A 17500-nucleotide genomic window follows, 5' to 3' on the forward strand; every position below is an offset into this window, starting at 1 on the left:
ATCAAGTTCTGCTCCAAATTTCAATGGATTAAGTTGAAATTACACTCATAAGAAATTTTAATTGATATCTTAGTCATAAGGGGAGGTGACACAAAATTTTGAGATAAAAAAGCAAAGTCATTAGGTACAGTCATAATCGACATTTCGGATCCAGGAATGGATGTCACCCTAAAATTCAAGATCATAACGTAAGGTTACAATATATATTTAAGGGTCATAAAGTAAGGTCTCATTAATTTCAAGGTCATACTATTACATTAAAGTTTATATCTAAGCGTCAAGCAGTGAGGTCACACTAAATTTCAAGGTCGTGATGTAAGGTTACAATTTATATTTAAGGGTCATACAGTGAGTCACTAAATTTAGAGGTCACAATATCAGGTTACATTTTAAGTACGCTGGTCATATGATACTTCGGATCTAATAAATGTCAGAAGGGAGGATATAAGGCTGACGTTGAGAATAGGATAAAAGCAGCCTTGGGGAAGTGAATGGAGATGTCGGGAGTGGTAGATGATAATAAAAAGACAATCAAGCTAAAAGTCAAGATCTATATCAAAGTAATAATACTAGTGTTAATGTATGGATTGGAAACAGGGACTCTATAAGATAAAAAGAGGAAGTAAAAGTTTAGAAATCAGAGATGAGAATGCTAAGGTGGATAATGGGAATATCACTGCTCGAAATATGGTAAAAGGATGAGCCAAGAAGAATGGCAGGTGTAGTAAAAATTACAGAGGTTATAGATGTCATGACTGAGACGGTGTGGGCATGTGTTGAGAATGGAAGGTGGGGAGGGAGTGAGAAGGGCTTGGGACTTGGAAAGAACCTATCAGTGGGAGAAGATTGAGAGGGAGGCCGAGAATTACATGGGGAAATAAGGTGAAGGATGATATGGAGAGAAGAGGTTTGGTAGAAGAGGAGGATGACTTTGATAGAAGGCATTGGATAGGACGCATCAGGCAACCGACCCCTTAATATAGGGATAATGGTTATAAAGGTCATATTGTAAGGTCAAACCAAATTTCAAGGTCCTGAAGTTAAATCCTACTTTTAACTCCGTCAAAATATGAATATCAAAAGAAGAAACGACCATAAGGTCAGGTAATATTTGGAATGTGATCATATTATTAATCTCCTCTATACGACCTCGTTCGTAAGTTCACTCCTGGTTTTCAGGTAATTAGCCGAGAGCAGATTTAAAAAGATATGCCTTTTGCTGGCAATTGCATCTTTACCTGAAAACTTTTCAACGTATATTTTAAAACTTTTACCTTCCTGGATAAAAAGTTGATTGCTAGTTTAACAGAGAGAAAAATATCTCAGAAACTCCCCTCATAAACTCGTGATTACTTTTAATAAGCAAAAATTGCTCCCCAAAAAAACTTTTTTCATTTATCTAATAGGTTCGGTTCGCTTTGAATGGAGTCTCGTATTTTTTATTCGTAGTTTTTCAGTGTAAAAAATTTGTTTCTTCGCATAGACAATTACACGCGTATGTTTATAAAGATTAAAAAATATGAGTATAGTTACTTCTAAATTGCTATTTTCAATCTGTATGGATAAGAGTGTAATGCTAGAGGTCTGATAAAGGTCAGTTTATGTAGGCACAATTTTCTATGGATAAGAAATTGAGTTGTAAATGGGATAAGGAATAATGGGGGTTTTCCAGATAAAATTGTACTGATTGGAAAATGTGAAGAGAGAAATTGCAGAAGTCTCTAAGAGGATTAGAAAATGATGAGAAATTTGAGAATAAATGTAACCCAATGTAGGTTTTGAGAGTTATGGGAAAGAGTAATGTATACTAAGGCTGAAAGGTGTGATTCTTTTAAAAATCTTGGTGTAATTACAATGGTACATATTCCTGTCGAATTCAGGAATCTATTCTTAAAGTTTAAATAAACCCATCTCCATCATGATAGCTGAATTGTGAGTTTCCAACACGCGACTTGTAATAAATTAATTTCTCTCTTGATAGCTCAGCGGGTAGAGTCCTTGTAGGCATGGTTTCGGCTGAATGGTAAGAGTTCGAATCTCTGCCCAGCCAGAAGCTATTAACATAAATGAATTGCAGTGGATATATATATATATATATATATATATATATATATATATATATATATATATATATATATATATATATATATATATATATATATATATATATATGTATGTATCTATGTATATATATATATATATATATATATATATATATATATATATATGTATGTATATATATATATATATATATATATATATATATATATATATATATATATATATATATATATATATATATATATACAGTATATATATATATATATATATGTATATATATATATATATATATATATATATATATATATATATATGTATATATATATATATATATATATATATATATATATATATATGTATACATATATATATATATATATATATATATATATATATATATATATATATATATATATATATATATATATCTGTGTGTATGCATGCTTATGTATAATGTATATACTGCGCATACATAGTATACTGGCTTTACCCTCGTATGCTCCAACATAGACAAACCCCAACATATAATTTCGTATTATTCAAGCCCTTCTCTGTTCACCTATATTTATATTTCCAGACAAGGGGTTTGCGTGCCTAAAGCATCTTACTCTGCTTAGAGAGATAAGAAGGGGTTACGAACATAAGGTGATTTGCCTTATACCGACACCATATTTTCTCTTTCTTGCTTTTATGAAATAACCCTCTTGAAAAGGAAGCGATAATATTATACTCTCGATATTTCGAACAATGGAAGGTCATAGGTCAAGGGAAGAGATTGTATAGGAGAGAATTCAGAAGCTGGTCAGTCGAAGAAAGATCTGATTTCCACGGGTGCTAGTGATATGAAACTTGTGATATTGGAAATCTTATGTCATATGTTTTGGTATTGATTTTAATGGGGGTAAAAAGGTTAAACAGTTAAGAGCAAATTTTGTTTTCAGAGGCAAGAAATTACTCTAAGGATGAATGTGGAATTATAAAATCTTTAAAGGAATCTATTTCTGAATTTCTGGTAAAGGAAAATTTCCATAAAATCTTTTTTCTTTTTTATAAATTAAAAGCTTTAATTCTTTAAAATAATGGTAATCTTATATTTTAGCTCAATTTGGAATATACAAATAAAGGATGGTATAATCTGAGGCAATGGGAAAAGAGACGCTGTTAGATAATTCTATAGAGTTAAGAATAAATATCACCACTGAAAACCCTGTAATATAATGTGACATTTCTTTCAATTGTGTTTTATTTACCTTCATTTACATTTATAAATAACAACAACAGCAACAACAACAACAACAGCAACAACAACAACAAATGCAACCGTGTCTAGTTCACTGTTGGACAAATCCCTCAAACATATCTTTATTCACGTTTGGGGTTTGGCCAGTTTTTATCACCTCGCTGGCCAGTGTGGATGGGTCATGGTGGGAGACTTAAATCTGATCGCTCATAGAAAACAAACCTAGCATGGATAGCCATGATGACTATAACAGCTTTGCTGATTATGACGATACACAAACCATTTCACCACGTTAAGATATCCCCATTCAAAAAGGGATATTTATACACAACTCGATGGAAATCACACAAAGCTTTAATTTTCACTATTGGATTAATTGACATTATTATTCGATAATGAACATTAGTACTTGAGATAAGGTTCCAGATATTTATTCCAAAGGCCGTGGTTTAAGACCAGAACCGCCCAATTCCCCCTCAGTCCACAATTTTCCTTTCAAAATGCCAGTATAATATAACCTTGTTACAGTTGCAATTAATTTCTAACAGTTCCAGTTACTTGTGACCTGGTTCCCTGTCACTATTTCGAAACTGACAGTTTTTGATTCCTTGTTGCTCTTCCCAAGAACAGCTTTGTAAACACAGGAAAGGTTAGGTGCCGAGCGTTAAAACTATCAGGGTGATTGTTTTTCGTTCCCACACATTTATTCATAAGTTTCCCACTGGTAACTTATGTTTTGGTACTGTATTTTTTCAGTATTTGGTGATAGTTTAACGTGGTATTCATTACCCGTAGTTTTTTATTTAGACCAGATAAATAGGAGGATATACATTGCATATATACGTTTGAGTTTCCTCATATATTTGCTGTTGCCTCCTTGACATAAATATATGGACAATTCTTCTGTTATTGTTGATTTTATTAACGGTAGTGCTCTCCCCTATTTTGTCTTTGTCTCTTCAGTAATTGTCGATATGCTTTTTCCCTTTGCCCATTTCATCCATTTTCAGTCTTGTTTTGGCCCTTTTGTAATTCAATCTTTTGCTTTTGTTTCTTCAATTCTTTATTTTATTTGCTTTCTTCCCCCTTCAAAAAACATTATTCTGTCACTTAAGCAATCTTTGATTGGTTTCTTTTCATTTTCATCATCACTTTAATAATACTCTCAGTAGACTTTTTTTTCATAATCTTCCTTATTCTCTCTTTCTTTGTCTCCTCTTATTACTTCAAACTCTGACATTTTGGTCTTTATAATTGGGCACCTCACTAATTCTGTTAATTTCTTTGTCCTTATATTCGTGCCATACATCTGAAAAAAAACGGTAATATAAGAGAGGGTCGGGAATGCCCACCCTGACCCTGGAGACCTTAGGCAATGGCATCAAGTAGGGACTATAGTGTACCTTAATTGTTCCTTAGAGTAGATGACGGTTTCTCTAAACAGTTTTTCTTGCCTCCCTCAGTATCTTCGTGATACACAGAAACTGTATATATACTTCAAAGGCTAAAAGGTTGCTCATGAATGGCAGAGACAAGGTGCAGTGACACTACTGTAGAGACTGGCCATATATACATATGATCAGAGCCCAAGGCCCGTCTCCATCCAAGTTAGGACCATGAAGGGGCAGGCAATGGCTGCTGAAGACTCATCAGTTAGATCTATAGGCTCCCTCAAACCCCCGTATCCTTTTGCTCATAAGGTTGATGAGGTTGTAGACACTACAATAAACTATCGAACTAGGGCGGTTTCGAATCCCAGTTCACCAGTACGCCAAGCAGGAACGTTTTCAATAGTGTACCACAACACAGAACATATATATAGATACACATTGCGTCTCTGGATAGTAGTGGATCTTCTCACTACAAGAAACAAACGAGCTTGAGTGTGTTTCCAATCACAGTCCAGCAGTACTCCATGCAGGGACGTTTCCAATAGTGTACCACAACACAGAAAATGTATATCGATACACATTGCGTCTCTGGATAGTAATGGATCTTCTCTTCCCTACAGGAATCAGCTCTACGACACCAGGACAAAGGTCTGTCCTCAGAGGGTTGGGTAATGGCTGCTAACGTGTCTGGAAATGGGATGAACCAATGGGTCAAGTGCTCCGCCACCAATGATGTTGGAGGGTCGTCCCATCCCTGCGTCTTCTCCAGCTCTTTAGTTGGTAAGTTCAAATATAATATAACAGTCATTTGGTTTAATGCTTAGTCTATGCAAAGTCTTCCCAGGTGTTCATGTTTGTTTATTTCTTTATTTTATTCTGTCTTTTCATTGATATAGATTTTTTTTATCCAAATTTATCTCCACTGAATAAAACTTGGCCAACTATTTTATAACTGTCTTATACAGGTGAATGCAATTCCCATGTTAATTAACTTTTCTCGTTTATATATGCTTGGCAAAGAAAAAAGGAGGTATATGTTGCAATTTATAGGTCATCATGTGTGTTTTCATATGTTTAATTTCCATTTGTTTGTGTGTGTGTGTGTGTGTGTGTGTGTGTGTGTGTGTGTATGTGTGAGAGAAATATATTACCGAGAGCAAATAATTTGTATTTTAGTGTTTTCCTCCAATTTCATGTATATTTTTAAGATCCCTTTATTTTCAAGGTCTTTCCATATGCTAAATTGTCATTTATTTGATCTGTCATATATTCATGTTTAGTTCTGAAATACTTTTCCTTGTACAATAAATGTTATATTATTTTTTCATATCTTTGCACTCCAGCTTCACATCTATACCCTGTTTTCATAGATTCCCCTATTACTTCCATAATTGATGATATACCTGTATTTTCATTTGCTTGTAATATTTTCCATTAATCCCCAATTTCTATCCTTATATATTTTCTCTTTAGTGTGTCTTCAGATTTATTATATTTGTTCCATACAAATTGGATGGTATTTTAGTGCCCTTCAAATTTTTTTCCTTATGAGACTTTATTACTATTTTTCTTTATACTGCCATTGTTAGGTTTGCTGGTTTTCAGGCAATTAAAATCATTTCCATTTTCTTGCGTTTGGAATATACTCCTCTAACAATCCAGTTCAATGTCAAAATAGAATCTATTTTGTACTACTCTATTGCCCTCTATACGACAAGAATATCTTTCCTTATATATCTTAATGTTTCCCTTTTCTTGGTATATTTCTAATGCCCAATGTGTACCCAGTTTCCTTCAGGAGCTGAATATGATATTTCGCATATTCTACAGTTCCCTCTCTACCAAAAGCACAATGGTTCTGTCAATGCTAACTCTTTTTTTTTAAATTCTCCTTTTCTCTTCTACCCTTTCTCTCTCCCTCCCAAGCCCTCCTCACTCCCTCCCAAGCCCTCCTCACTCCCTCTTAGGCCCTCCTCACTCCCTCTCAGGCCCTCCTCACTCCCTCCCAAGTCCTCTTCACTCCCTCCCAAGCCCTCCTCACTCCCTCCCAAGCCCTCCTCACTCCCTCCCAGGCCCTCCTCACTCCCTCCCAAGCCCTCCTCACTCCCTCCCAAGCCCTCCTCACTCCCTCTTAGGCCCTCCTCACTCCCTCTCAGGCCCTCCTCACTCCCTCCCAAGTCCTCTTCACTCCCTCCCAAGCCCTCCTCACTCCCTCCCAAGCCCTCCTCACTCCCTCCCAGGCCCTCCTCACTCCCTCCCAAGTCCTCTTCACTCCCTCCCAAGCCCTCCTCTCTCCCTCCCAAGCCCTCCTCACTCCCTCTCAGGCCCTCCTCACTCCCTCCCAAGTCCTCTTCACTCCCTCCCAAGCCCTCCTCACTCCCTCCCAAGCCCTCCTCACTCCCTCCCAGGCCCTCCTCACTCCCTCCCAAGCCCTCCTCACTCCCTCTTAGGCCCTCCTCACTCCCTCTCAGGCCCTCCTCACTCCCTCCCAAGTCCTCTTCACTCCCTCCCAAGCCCTCCTCACTCCCTCCCAAGCCCTCCTCACTCCCTCCCAGGCCCTCCTCACTCCCTCCCAAGTCCTCTTCACTCCCTCCCAAGCCCTCCTCTCTCCCTCCCAAGCCCTCCTCACTCCCTCCCAGGCCATCCTCACTCCCTCCCAAGCCCTCCTCACTCCCTCCCAAGCCCTCCTCACTCCCTCTTAGGCCCTCCTCACTCCCTCTCAGGCCCTCCTCACTCCCTCCCAAGTCCTCTTCACTCCCTCCCAAGCCCTCCTCACTCCCTCCCAAGCCCTCCTCACTCCCTCCCAGGCCCTCCTCACTCCCTCCCAAGTCCTCTTCACTCCCTCCCAAGCCCTCCTCTCTCCCTCCCAAGCCCTCCTCACTCCCTCCCAGGCCATCCTCACTCCCTCCCAAGCCCTCCTCACTCCCTCCCAAGCCCTCCTCACTCCCTCTTAGGCCCTCCTCACTCCCTCTCAGGCCCTCCTCACTCCCTCCCAAGTCCTCTTCACTCCCTCCCAAGCCCTCCTCACTCCCTCCCAAGCCCTCCTCACTCCCTCCCAAGTCCTCTTCACTCCCTCCCAAGCCCTCCTCTCTCCCTCCCAAGCCCTCCTCACTCCCTCCCAGGCCATCCTCACTCCCTCCCAGGCCATCCTCACTCCCTCCCAAGCCATCCTCATTTCCTCCCAGGCCATCCTCACTCGCTCCCAGGCCCTCCTCACTCCCTCCCAAGCCCTCCTCTCTCCCTCCCAGGCCCTCCTCACTCCCTCCTAGGCCCTCCTCACTCCCTCTCAGGCCCTCCTCACTCCCTCCCAAGTCCTCTTCACTCTCTCCCAAGCCCTCCTCTCTCCCTCTCAAGCCCTCTTCACTCCCTCCCAAGCCCTCCTCACTCCCTCCCAGGCCATCCTCACTCCCTCCCAAGCCATCCTCATTTCCTCCCAGGCCATCCTCACTCCCTCCCAGGCCATCCTCACTCCCTCCCAAGCCCTCCTCACTCCCTCCCAGGCCATCCTCACTCGCTTCCCAAGCCCTCCTCACTCCCTCCCAGGCCATCCTCACTCCCTCCCAAGCCATCCACATTTCCTCCCAGGCCATCCTCACTCCCTCCCAAGCCCTCCTCACTCCCTCCCAGGCCATCCTCACTCCCTCCCAAGCCATCCACATTTCCTCCCAGGCCATCCTCACTCCCTCCCAAGCCCTCCTCACTCCCTCCCAAGCCCTCCTCACTCCCTCCCAGACCATCCTCACTCCCTCCCAAGCCCTCCTCACTCCCTCCCAGGCCATCCTCACTCCCTCCCAGGCCATCCTCACTCCCTCCCAAGCCATCCACATTTCCTCCCAGGCCATCCTCACTCCCTCCCAAGCCCTCCTCACTCCCTCCCAGGCCATCCTCACTCCCTCTCAAGCCCTCCTCACTCCCTCCCAAGCCTTCCTCACTCCCTCCTAGGCCATCCCCACTCCCTCTCAAGTCCTCCTCACTCCCTCTCAAGCCCTCCTCACTCCCTTCCAGGCCATCCTCACTCCCTCCCAGGCCATCCTCACTCCCTCCCAAGCCATCGTCATTTCCTCCCAGGCCATCCTCACTCCCTCTTAGGCCCTCCTCACTCCCTCCTATGCCCTCCTCAGTCCCTCCTAGGCCATCCCCACTCCCTCTCAAGTCCTCATCACTCCCTCCCAAGCCCTCCTCACTCCCTCCCAGGCCATCCTCACTCCCTCCCAAGCCATCGTCATTTCCTCCCAGGCCATCCTCATTCCCTCTTAGGCCCTCCTCACTCCCTCCTATGCCCTCCTCAGTCCCTCCTAGGCCATCCCCACTCCCTCTCAAGTCCTCATCACTCCCTCCCAAGCCCTCCTCACTCCCTCCCAGGCCATCCTCACTCCCTCCCAGGCCATCCTCACTCCCTCCCAAGCCATCCTTATTTCCTCCCAGGCCATCCTCACTCCTTCCCAAGCCCTCCTCACTCCCTCCCAGGCCATCCTCATTCCCTCCTATGCCCTCCTCAGTCCCTCCTAGGCCATCCCCACTCCCTCTCAAGTCCTCCTCACTCCCTCTCAAGCCCTCCTCACTCCCTTCCAGGCCATCCTCACTCCCTCCCAGGCCATCCTCACTCCCTCCCAAGCCATCGTCATTTCCTCCCAGGCCATCCTCACTCCCTCTTAGGCCCTCCTCACTCCCTCCTATGCCCTCCTCAGTCCCTCCTAGGCCATCCCCACTCCCTCTCAAGTCCTCATCACTCCCTCCCAAGCCCTCCTCACTCCCTCCCAGGCCATCCTCACTCCCTCCCAAGCCATCGTCATTTCCTCCCAGGCCATCCTCACTCCCTCTTAGGCCCTCCTCACTCCCTCCTATGCCCTCCTCAGTCCCTCCTAGGCCATCCCCACTCCCTCTCAAGTCCTCATCACTCCCTCCCAAGCCCTCCTCACTCCCTCCCAGGCCATCCTCACTCCCTCCCAGGCCATCCTCACTCCCTCCCAGGCCATCCTCACTCCCTCCCAAGCCATCCTTATTTCCTCCCAGGCCATCCTCACTCCTTCCCAAGCCCTCCTCACTCCCTCCCAGGCCATCCTCATTCCCTCCTATGCCCTCCTCAGTCCCTCCTAGGCCATCCCCACTCCCTCTCAAGTCCTCCTCACTCCCTCTCAAGCCCTCCTCACTCCCTTCCAGGCCATCCTCACTCCCTCCCAGGCCATCCTCACTCCCTCCCAAGCCATCGTCATTTCCTCCCAGGCCATCCTCACTCCCTCTTAGGCCCTCCTCACTCCCTCCTATGCCCTCCTCAGTCCCTCCTAGGCCATCCCCACTCCCTCTCAAGTCCTCATCACTCCCTCCCAAGCCCTCCTCACTCCCTCCCAGGCCATCCTCACTCCCTCCCAGGCCATCCTCACTCCCTCCCAAGCCATCCTTATTTCCTCCCAGGCCATCCTCACTCCTTCCCAAGCCCTCCTCACTCCCTCCCAGGCCATCCTCACTCCCTCCCAAGCCCTCCCCACTCCCTCCCAGGCCATCCTCACTCCCTCCTATGCCCTCCTCACTCCCTCCTAGGCCATCCCCACTCCCTCTCAAGTCCTCCTCACTCCCTCTCAAGCCCTCCTCACTCCCTTCCAGGCCATCCTCACTCCCTCCCAGGCCATCCTCACGCCCCCTCCCAAGCCATCCTCATTTCCTCCCAGGCCATCCTCACTCCCTCCTAGGCCCTCCTCACTCCCTCCTATGCCCTCCTCACTCCCTCCTAGGCCATCCCCACTCCCTCTCAAGTCCTCATCACTCCCTCCCAAGCCCGCTTCACTCCCTCCCCAGCCATTCTCACTCCCTCCCAGGCCCTCTTCACTCCCAAGCCATCTTCACTCGCTCCCAGGCCCTCCTCATTCCCTCCCAAGACACCTCCAATGTTTCCCTTTTCCTGAAGAGGCTTTTTCGGTACTTTCTTCACCAGTCACACACAGATGTTCCTGTACTACTTTCAAAAGTACTCTCCACTCGTAAACTTTCGTCAATCTCTCCTCTGTAGTTCTTTTTTCTTTTTCTACTTTATTAGATCTATTCCTTGTGATCTGTCTTTGTTTCTTTTTGTTATTATCATTTCTTCTACTCTCCTATTGCTTCCAAATATCTTTATTTGATATTTCCTTCTTCTTTTGTTAGAATGTTCGTTGTACTTGAGATTGATCCAAAATATTAACAAATGACACGCAAATTATCCATTCGTTCTCTGTTGCCATCTTTCATGAAGTGTAAACCCTTACATAATTAACACCAGTATTCAGTCAAAGTATTAAAGTATTCAGTGATCGTGCATCCAGCCTATGAATATTCCCCCCTAATTTATATCCAAATTTTGATATCATAAAAACCCTACTTACTTTTACATTCACTCTCATTAATATTGCGACTTAATTTTTTATATTCCATTGTTAGAATATAAATCTCACTGTTTTGTCCCTATTTCTGCCATTCATTATTCCATGCTGAAGGTTGGATTAATGGGAATTAGAAATGTAATATTATGCAAAAAACATTTAAGAGACATAATTTTGCATTCGGTTCTATCTGTTTTATTTCTCTTTAGCTGTTTTGGTTTTTGTATTGAATGAAGACATCATCTTGGCTAATTCTTTAGATATCCTTTATCCATCTCTCCCTCGTCTCAGCTTGAATTAAACCTGCGTGAGATAACTGCATGTGTAATCATTGCTCAGTGATTCAATTTTGTTCCAATAATGACTTTTCTAGGGAACTGGTACTTCTTAAGGACAAAGTCAACTAGTTATTCTAATCTGAAAACTGTTCAATGCACAACACTTTATATTCCAGACATGTATATATTTTCATCGATGACAGTAAAGGAAGAAAAAAGAACTAGTACTTCCTCTATGCCAGATCAGAGCGAGTTGATGCTGTATTAATCCGTTTATGATTATCACTCTACGGGAATTAACTCCCTATTTCAGAGGGATGTAATCTCGTTATTGTTTATCGATCATTATGTCTCTCTCTCTCTCTCTCTCTCTCTCTCTCTCTCTCTCTCTCTCTCTCTCTCTCTCTCTCTCTCTCTCTCTCTCTCTATATATATATATATATATATATATATATATATATATATATGTGTGTGTGTGTGTCTGTGTGTGTGTGTGTGAGTGTGTGTGTGTATACCTATGTTTTATTTATACTTATTTATCACTCTTTCTCGCTCATAATGTATAATTTATTTTTCTCGAAGTCAGAAAAGTGTTACTGCAATTACTATTGCTACACACCTGAATGCCAACATCAAACTATGGTTAATCCTTGGAAAGACTTATGATTTAAACTTGTAGGTTACATGAAATGTATGTTTTATGAATTATCTTTCTAGGGGTACAGTTGGTACAGTTGGATACAGAAATTCCTGGCATACCTCACTCTGAGGAAGTGCACCCTGACGCACACTTACTGCGCGACGAGTAACCAAACAGCTAGTTTAGGGAGAGATAGCAGAAGTGGTGGGCGCGGATAAACATAGAGACGAGGGTTGTACCAGGAATTCTTGTGTCCAACTGTACATGATAGGAAATGCCAGGGCTACGTTAGTAAAATATGATCCTGTGGTAAATCAGGGTCTTATGTGAATGTATAATTTCAGACAAACGTAATATTCACCATACATCTCTTATATACATTTTTTCATTGGTTAGTACATTAAAAGATGGGCTTTGCTGTACATTTCTTGTTTATGAGTTGATATATATATATAACTTCTGCTACTTTTTTCTACAAATGAGTATAGCGACAGTATTGCTAATAAGTTTGATATGGAAGTTGATTTGATAATTGTGATAATTAAACCATTGGCCTACATCTAGGCTATATTGATCTAAATTCCTTAACCGTGTGGAACCTGTAGTAACAAATAAGATGTAAATATAATTGTTTATTAATAATGACCAAAAAATCAAATAATGATAATAATAACAATAGCAATGTCATAAGACTGAGTCAAATTCGTTAATAGTTAATAAACACATATAATAGTAATATGTATAACAGTTTGGGAGTTTATAGCTTATAGTGTAATTAGTAAGTTATTAGCAGTTGAATAACAATAATTAACAGTATCTGAATGCAAACAAAAGCGCTGTTAGCAACTGACATAGTAATAGCATGGTTACTTGTATGTAATTTAGTAGCTACTTATATGGCAAGTTTTATGTAAACAAACATACGTCACACAGATTAGCGCCATATGTGGATGTCGGGGCTTAAAAATGCTGGTGAAAGGTAACGGGAGTTTGATATTCCTGTCTTCCCTATTGTCTTTGCAGTACCATAAAAAGAATATTTATTGATAAAGTTAGATATTTTGAACCTATACTTCTTTAATCGTCGTAAAATTAACGACCATTGACCACAGATAATTCTATCGAATTGTAGTCTTTCTTTATAATTTCCTCATAATATCATACAATAATCATTTTGTGTGAAAAGGAGAACTAATATATATTGATGATGATTTAAAATTATGTACTATATTATAGAATTTATTCAAAGGATGTTTATGAACGAATCCATCTTTGAAATAGAATTATTTAGATGATAAATTTTGTAGAGAATATATTTTTGTTGAGGTCCTGTAGAGAGTAGTGTTCCCCTGTTGTATAGGACTGGAAAAACAACCGTCAAGGTAAAGTAAATAATACATTATCAACATTAAACAGTCGTATTTAGATATAGCATGTGTTAAGATTAACAAAAAAAAAAAAAAAAAAAAAAAAAAAAAAAATTTAAGATTGATAACCAAAAACTAATATCAAATCATACTTTACATCTCTTCCACCTAAATATCAAATCATCGAAGCGAGACCAATCATGACATTTTAATTCGTAAATCCAAAATGAACAATAATTTTTAACGGAAAATGCCTATTGTTTCCTAACTCGGGAGGCAAAGTCGTAAAACTGTCATACTCCATAAAGTCCATTTATGAAAAAGAAATCCTTGGCGTCCTTGTTCAAGGCACATGTAATGTAATCTGCTTGATGCATCCTTGGCGATGCGCATTAAGCGTGAAAAAAAATTTGTTTATAACCGGTTACGGCAACCCTTATTTGCTCCTAGTTTTGCTGTTATGGAAAGAGTTATAGCCCATAACTGCCCGAGTAGGAAATAACTAGATTCCATGTGACTTGATGTCTTATTGCAACGTTTAATGCATGAGGTATTATTGCCGGTTTAAGTTCTCTGTTCTTTAATGGATATTTTACAAGTGTTTGTTGTTATTACCCGAGTTGAGAATTCTCTCTTGTTCTCTCTCTGATCCAACAAGTATTTCTTAAAGATGGGAAGATTTTATAGGAAGATGTGCTATTGTTTTTTATATGCGTGAAATAATATAACAAAACTTCGTCTTCAGCTATTTCATATAAACAATTTTGAACACATCCCTTGAAAACAGATTACAAATATATGACTCAGAACATCCTTAGAAAAGAAGCAGGTTTGCAATATTCCTTGTCGTGGCTAAAGTTTAAATCATCCCTTGAAAACTTTACGAGAAAATGGTAAAAGTTTAATATTCCTTGAAAATGGAATGGTTAAAAAGTATCCAACGGGAAAAATACTTTATTTGGACCATTTCCTCTTGTGTTCAGTTGATGCTTTGTATCAGCGCTTCCCAACTACTTCTGTCCCTCATATCTCGTCCTTTCTAACACATTAGTCATTTGCTTTTCCATCTGAACTTTGGCCATCCTCTTCTTCTTCCATTCATCTCCTTAATCACGACCCTTTTACAAACATGGTCCTCATCAATTCTCATAACATGACCAGGCCAAAGAACTTGCTTCGACTATTCCTGTTATAAAATTATTTATGATCCTGTCTTTCTTGGGACTCCACTCATACATGCCAACCTCGTCATTTCTGCCACTTCCATTTTTGTTTCTATTGCCTTTCTTATTACCCAAAATTCGGCGCAATGTACCATTGCTATTCTAAGTATAGCCTACTTTCTTTCATCTCTTGTTGCATATATATATATATATATATATATATATATATATATATATATATATATATATATATATATATATATATATATATATGTATGTATATATATATAGATACAGTATATATATATATATATATATATATATATATATATATATATATATATATATATATATATATATATATACATACTGTATGTATGTATGTATGTATGTATGTATGTATTTTTATTTATATATAATTTCTTTATTAGAATGTATGTATGGTTGTATATATATATATATATATATATATATATATATATATATATATATATATATATATATATATATATATATATATGTATATATATATGTATATGTATATATATATATATATATATATATATATATATATATATATATATATATATATATATATATAAAAGTGTGTGTATATATATATACTTTTATTTATATATTATTCCCTTACTACAGATCCTCCAAGTCAGCTGGTGGGATGTGCCTACCACGAAGTGACCACCGATTCTGCCGCAGTGACTTGCTCAGCCGGATCAACCTCAGAGAAACTGACTCCCACGTATCATATCGAGGTATTATTTCAAATAAGCTCAATACAAATGAGGAAGTAGATAAGTCAATTCCATGATTACTGTCCAGAGTGGGAGATTTGCTAAGCACCCTTTCAATTTATGCTTGTAGACTCGTGATTCATGCTGGCATGGGCCTTAATAACCAAAGAATAGTAGTAGTAGAAAATACTATTATTAATTGTTAGAAGATGGTGGATGGTATTAAAGAGTAGTAGTAGTAAAAATAGTATTAATAGAAGAGGAAGGCAGATGATGAATATAAAAGTAGCAATGGTGTTGATGGAATTACTACCGGTGAAATTTGAGGTTAAAGCAAACATACATATATTTTATACACGATCACCTTCTTCTTCTTCTTCTTCTTTAGGTACGTGAAGGCAACACCGTTATCCTGACGAAGAACAGCTCAAAGCCTCGCTTCAATTTGAGCACCCTTTCCCCTGGGAGAGATTACGTCCTGGCCATGTACGCCAGCCACCAAAAAGGGCGTGGAAAAGAGACCACCTTGCTTTTGAGAACGCCCACACCAAAGGCGGAGGAAGTCGCCCCTGAGAGGGTCTCAATAAATTGTAAGTTTCATTTAAAAGGTTAACCTAGATGCAAAGTTTATGGATATGTTTAATCATCATCCTCCAAAGACTACTTCAGCAGTCTGATTTTAAAGTTTTGTATAATTTTTCAGCTTCAAGAAAGTTACTTATAATGCAATGGTTTTTAAAGATTATTTTCCGTTTTTGTTTCAAGAATTTACTATTGTCACATGCTAACTGTACTAAGTGATACTATTAATGGTAAAGTAGCTTATAAAAATTCTAATTTAGAGTCATCTATGAAGGAAACACATATTGCTGATATCATTACTTTTATTCATTTTGTTTCATCCATAGAAATAAAGTTATTGTTATCAACAGTAAACAACGAACCGAGCAGCGACATTCTCCAACCTGACGGAGATGTAGAAGAAGGAAGTGGATTGCCTGTCAACGCCATCGTAGGCGGTGCCGCAGCTGTGGCCATAGGCCTGGCTGGGGTCGTGGCAGCCATAGTGTTCTGCCGCGCCCACCGCTCGCAGAACAACTCTCCTGGGAAATCGCAGCAGTTCCACCATGCATCGGACGACTCGCTCCTCGAGCTGCCCCACGGAACGATGTACCAGCCTTGTACCAGGCACCCTTCCAGAGGTTAGGTTTATTCATTTATCTATTCAATTCTACTAAAGAACGAGGAAGATGCTCTGGATGTGTGCTGTTGAATCTGTGTGCCTTGGTTGGCAGTAAATTGAGTATTAGGTAGTTGGTTGGCTACCCATTGATACTACCGCTTGAGAAATATTAGGTCGTTTGACTGGCTACTTAGTACTATATTGGATCCCTCAGCTTATGGCTCATTTTCTCTTTGCCGACATATACACCGAATAGCCTGGCCTAATCTTTACACATTCAACTCTTTCCTCACACACCTGGAAACACTAACATAACCGTAAAATTCTTTTTCACTCAAGTGGTCAACTACTGCACTGTAATTGTTCAGAGGCTACTTTTCTCTTGGTAAGGGTAGAAGAGACTATTAAGCTATGATAAGCAGATCTTGTAAGAAAAAGACACTCCAAAATCAAACCATTGTACTTTAGTCTTGGTTAGTGACGTAGCCTCTGTTACTTGGTCTCCCACTTTCTTGGGTTAGATTTCTCATGCTTAAGGGTATACTCAGGTACACCATTCTGTCTGTTTCCTTATTTCCCATTCTCACTCCGCTATTTTCCTTGTTAGAGCCAATGAGATGTTAACATCTTGCCTTTCCAACAAGTGTTGTAGCTTAGCTAATAATAATAATCATTAGTTATTTGGCGTTGTTGGTTACAGCAGGATAGAGAAATATATGGGCGTAGCAACCTCATGCCAAAATTACTTGATGAAAATCAAAAGAAAATCTCACAATCCTTACTGGTGACCTGCCACTGGTCAGTTTCCGTGATCAATCCCCTCTCAGATCTGATAGATTCAACTGCAATACGACCTCACTGTCCCTCTTGAGATAAGGAACGGACATTTGATTCTATAGCTGAATAGTATGACACCTGTAAAAGAAATGGACATATAATGAGAATGACATGTAATAGATGGACATTAAGAATATCAGAATAAGTCCCTCGAGATTGTAAAAGACGCAGAGGAAGGAAGAGAAGACGATTGATCGACGAACTAAGGAAGTTTATGGGCGTGGACTAACAGAGAAAG

At 40.5% G+C, this 17500-nt stretch overlaps 1 protein-coding gene across 1 annotated transcript in view; it reads left to right on the forward strand.

Moving 5' to 3' along the window:
• The window catches only part of LOC137618658 (uncharacterized), a 16727-nt gene extending 207 nt beyond the window's left edge, over nucleotides 1–16520 (forward strand). Inside the window, exons 2-5 of the mRNA XM_068348790.1 lie at nucleotides 5313–5472; nucleotides 15148–15263; nucleotides 15631–15832; nucleotides 16175–16520. Of these exons, the coding sequence (XP_068204891.1) occupies nucleotides 5313–5472; nucleotides 15148–15263; nucleotides 15631–15832; nucleotides 16175–16449 (753 nt within the window). The 3' untranslated portion in view covers nucleotides 16450–16520. The remainder of the gene's footprint in view (nucleotides 1–5312; nucleotides 5473–15147; nucleotides 15264–15630; nucleotides 15833–16174) is intronic.
• Nucleotides 16521–17500: the final 980 nt, after the last annotated feature.

This window comes from Palaemon carinicauda, chromosome 25 (assembly GCF_036898095.1).
Source record: "Palaemon carinicauda isolate YSFRI2023 chromosome 25, ASM3689809v2, whole genome shotgun sequence".
Classification (NCBI taxonomy): domain Eukaryota; kingdom Metazoa; phylum Arthropoda; class Malacostraca; order Decapoda; family Palaemonidae; genus Palaemon; species Palaemon carinicauda.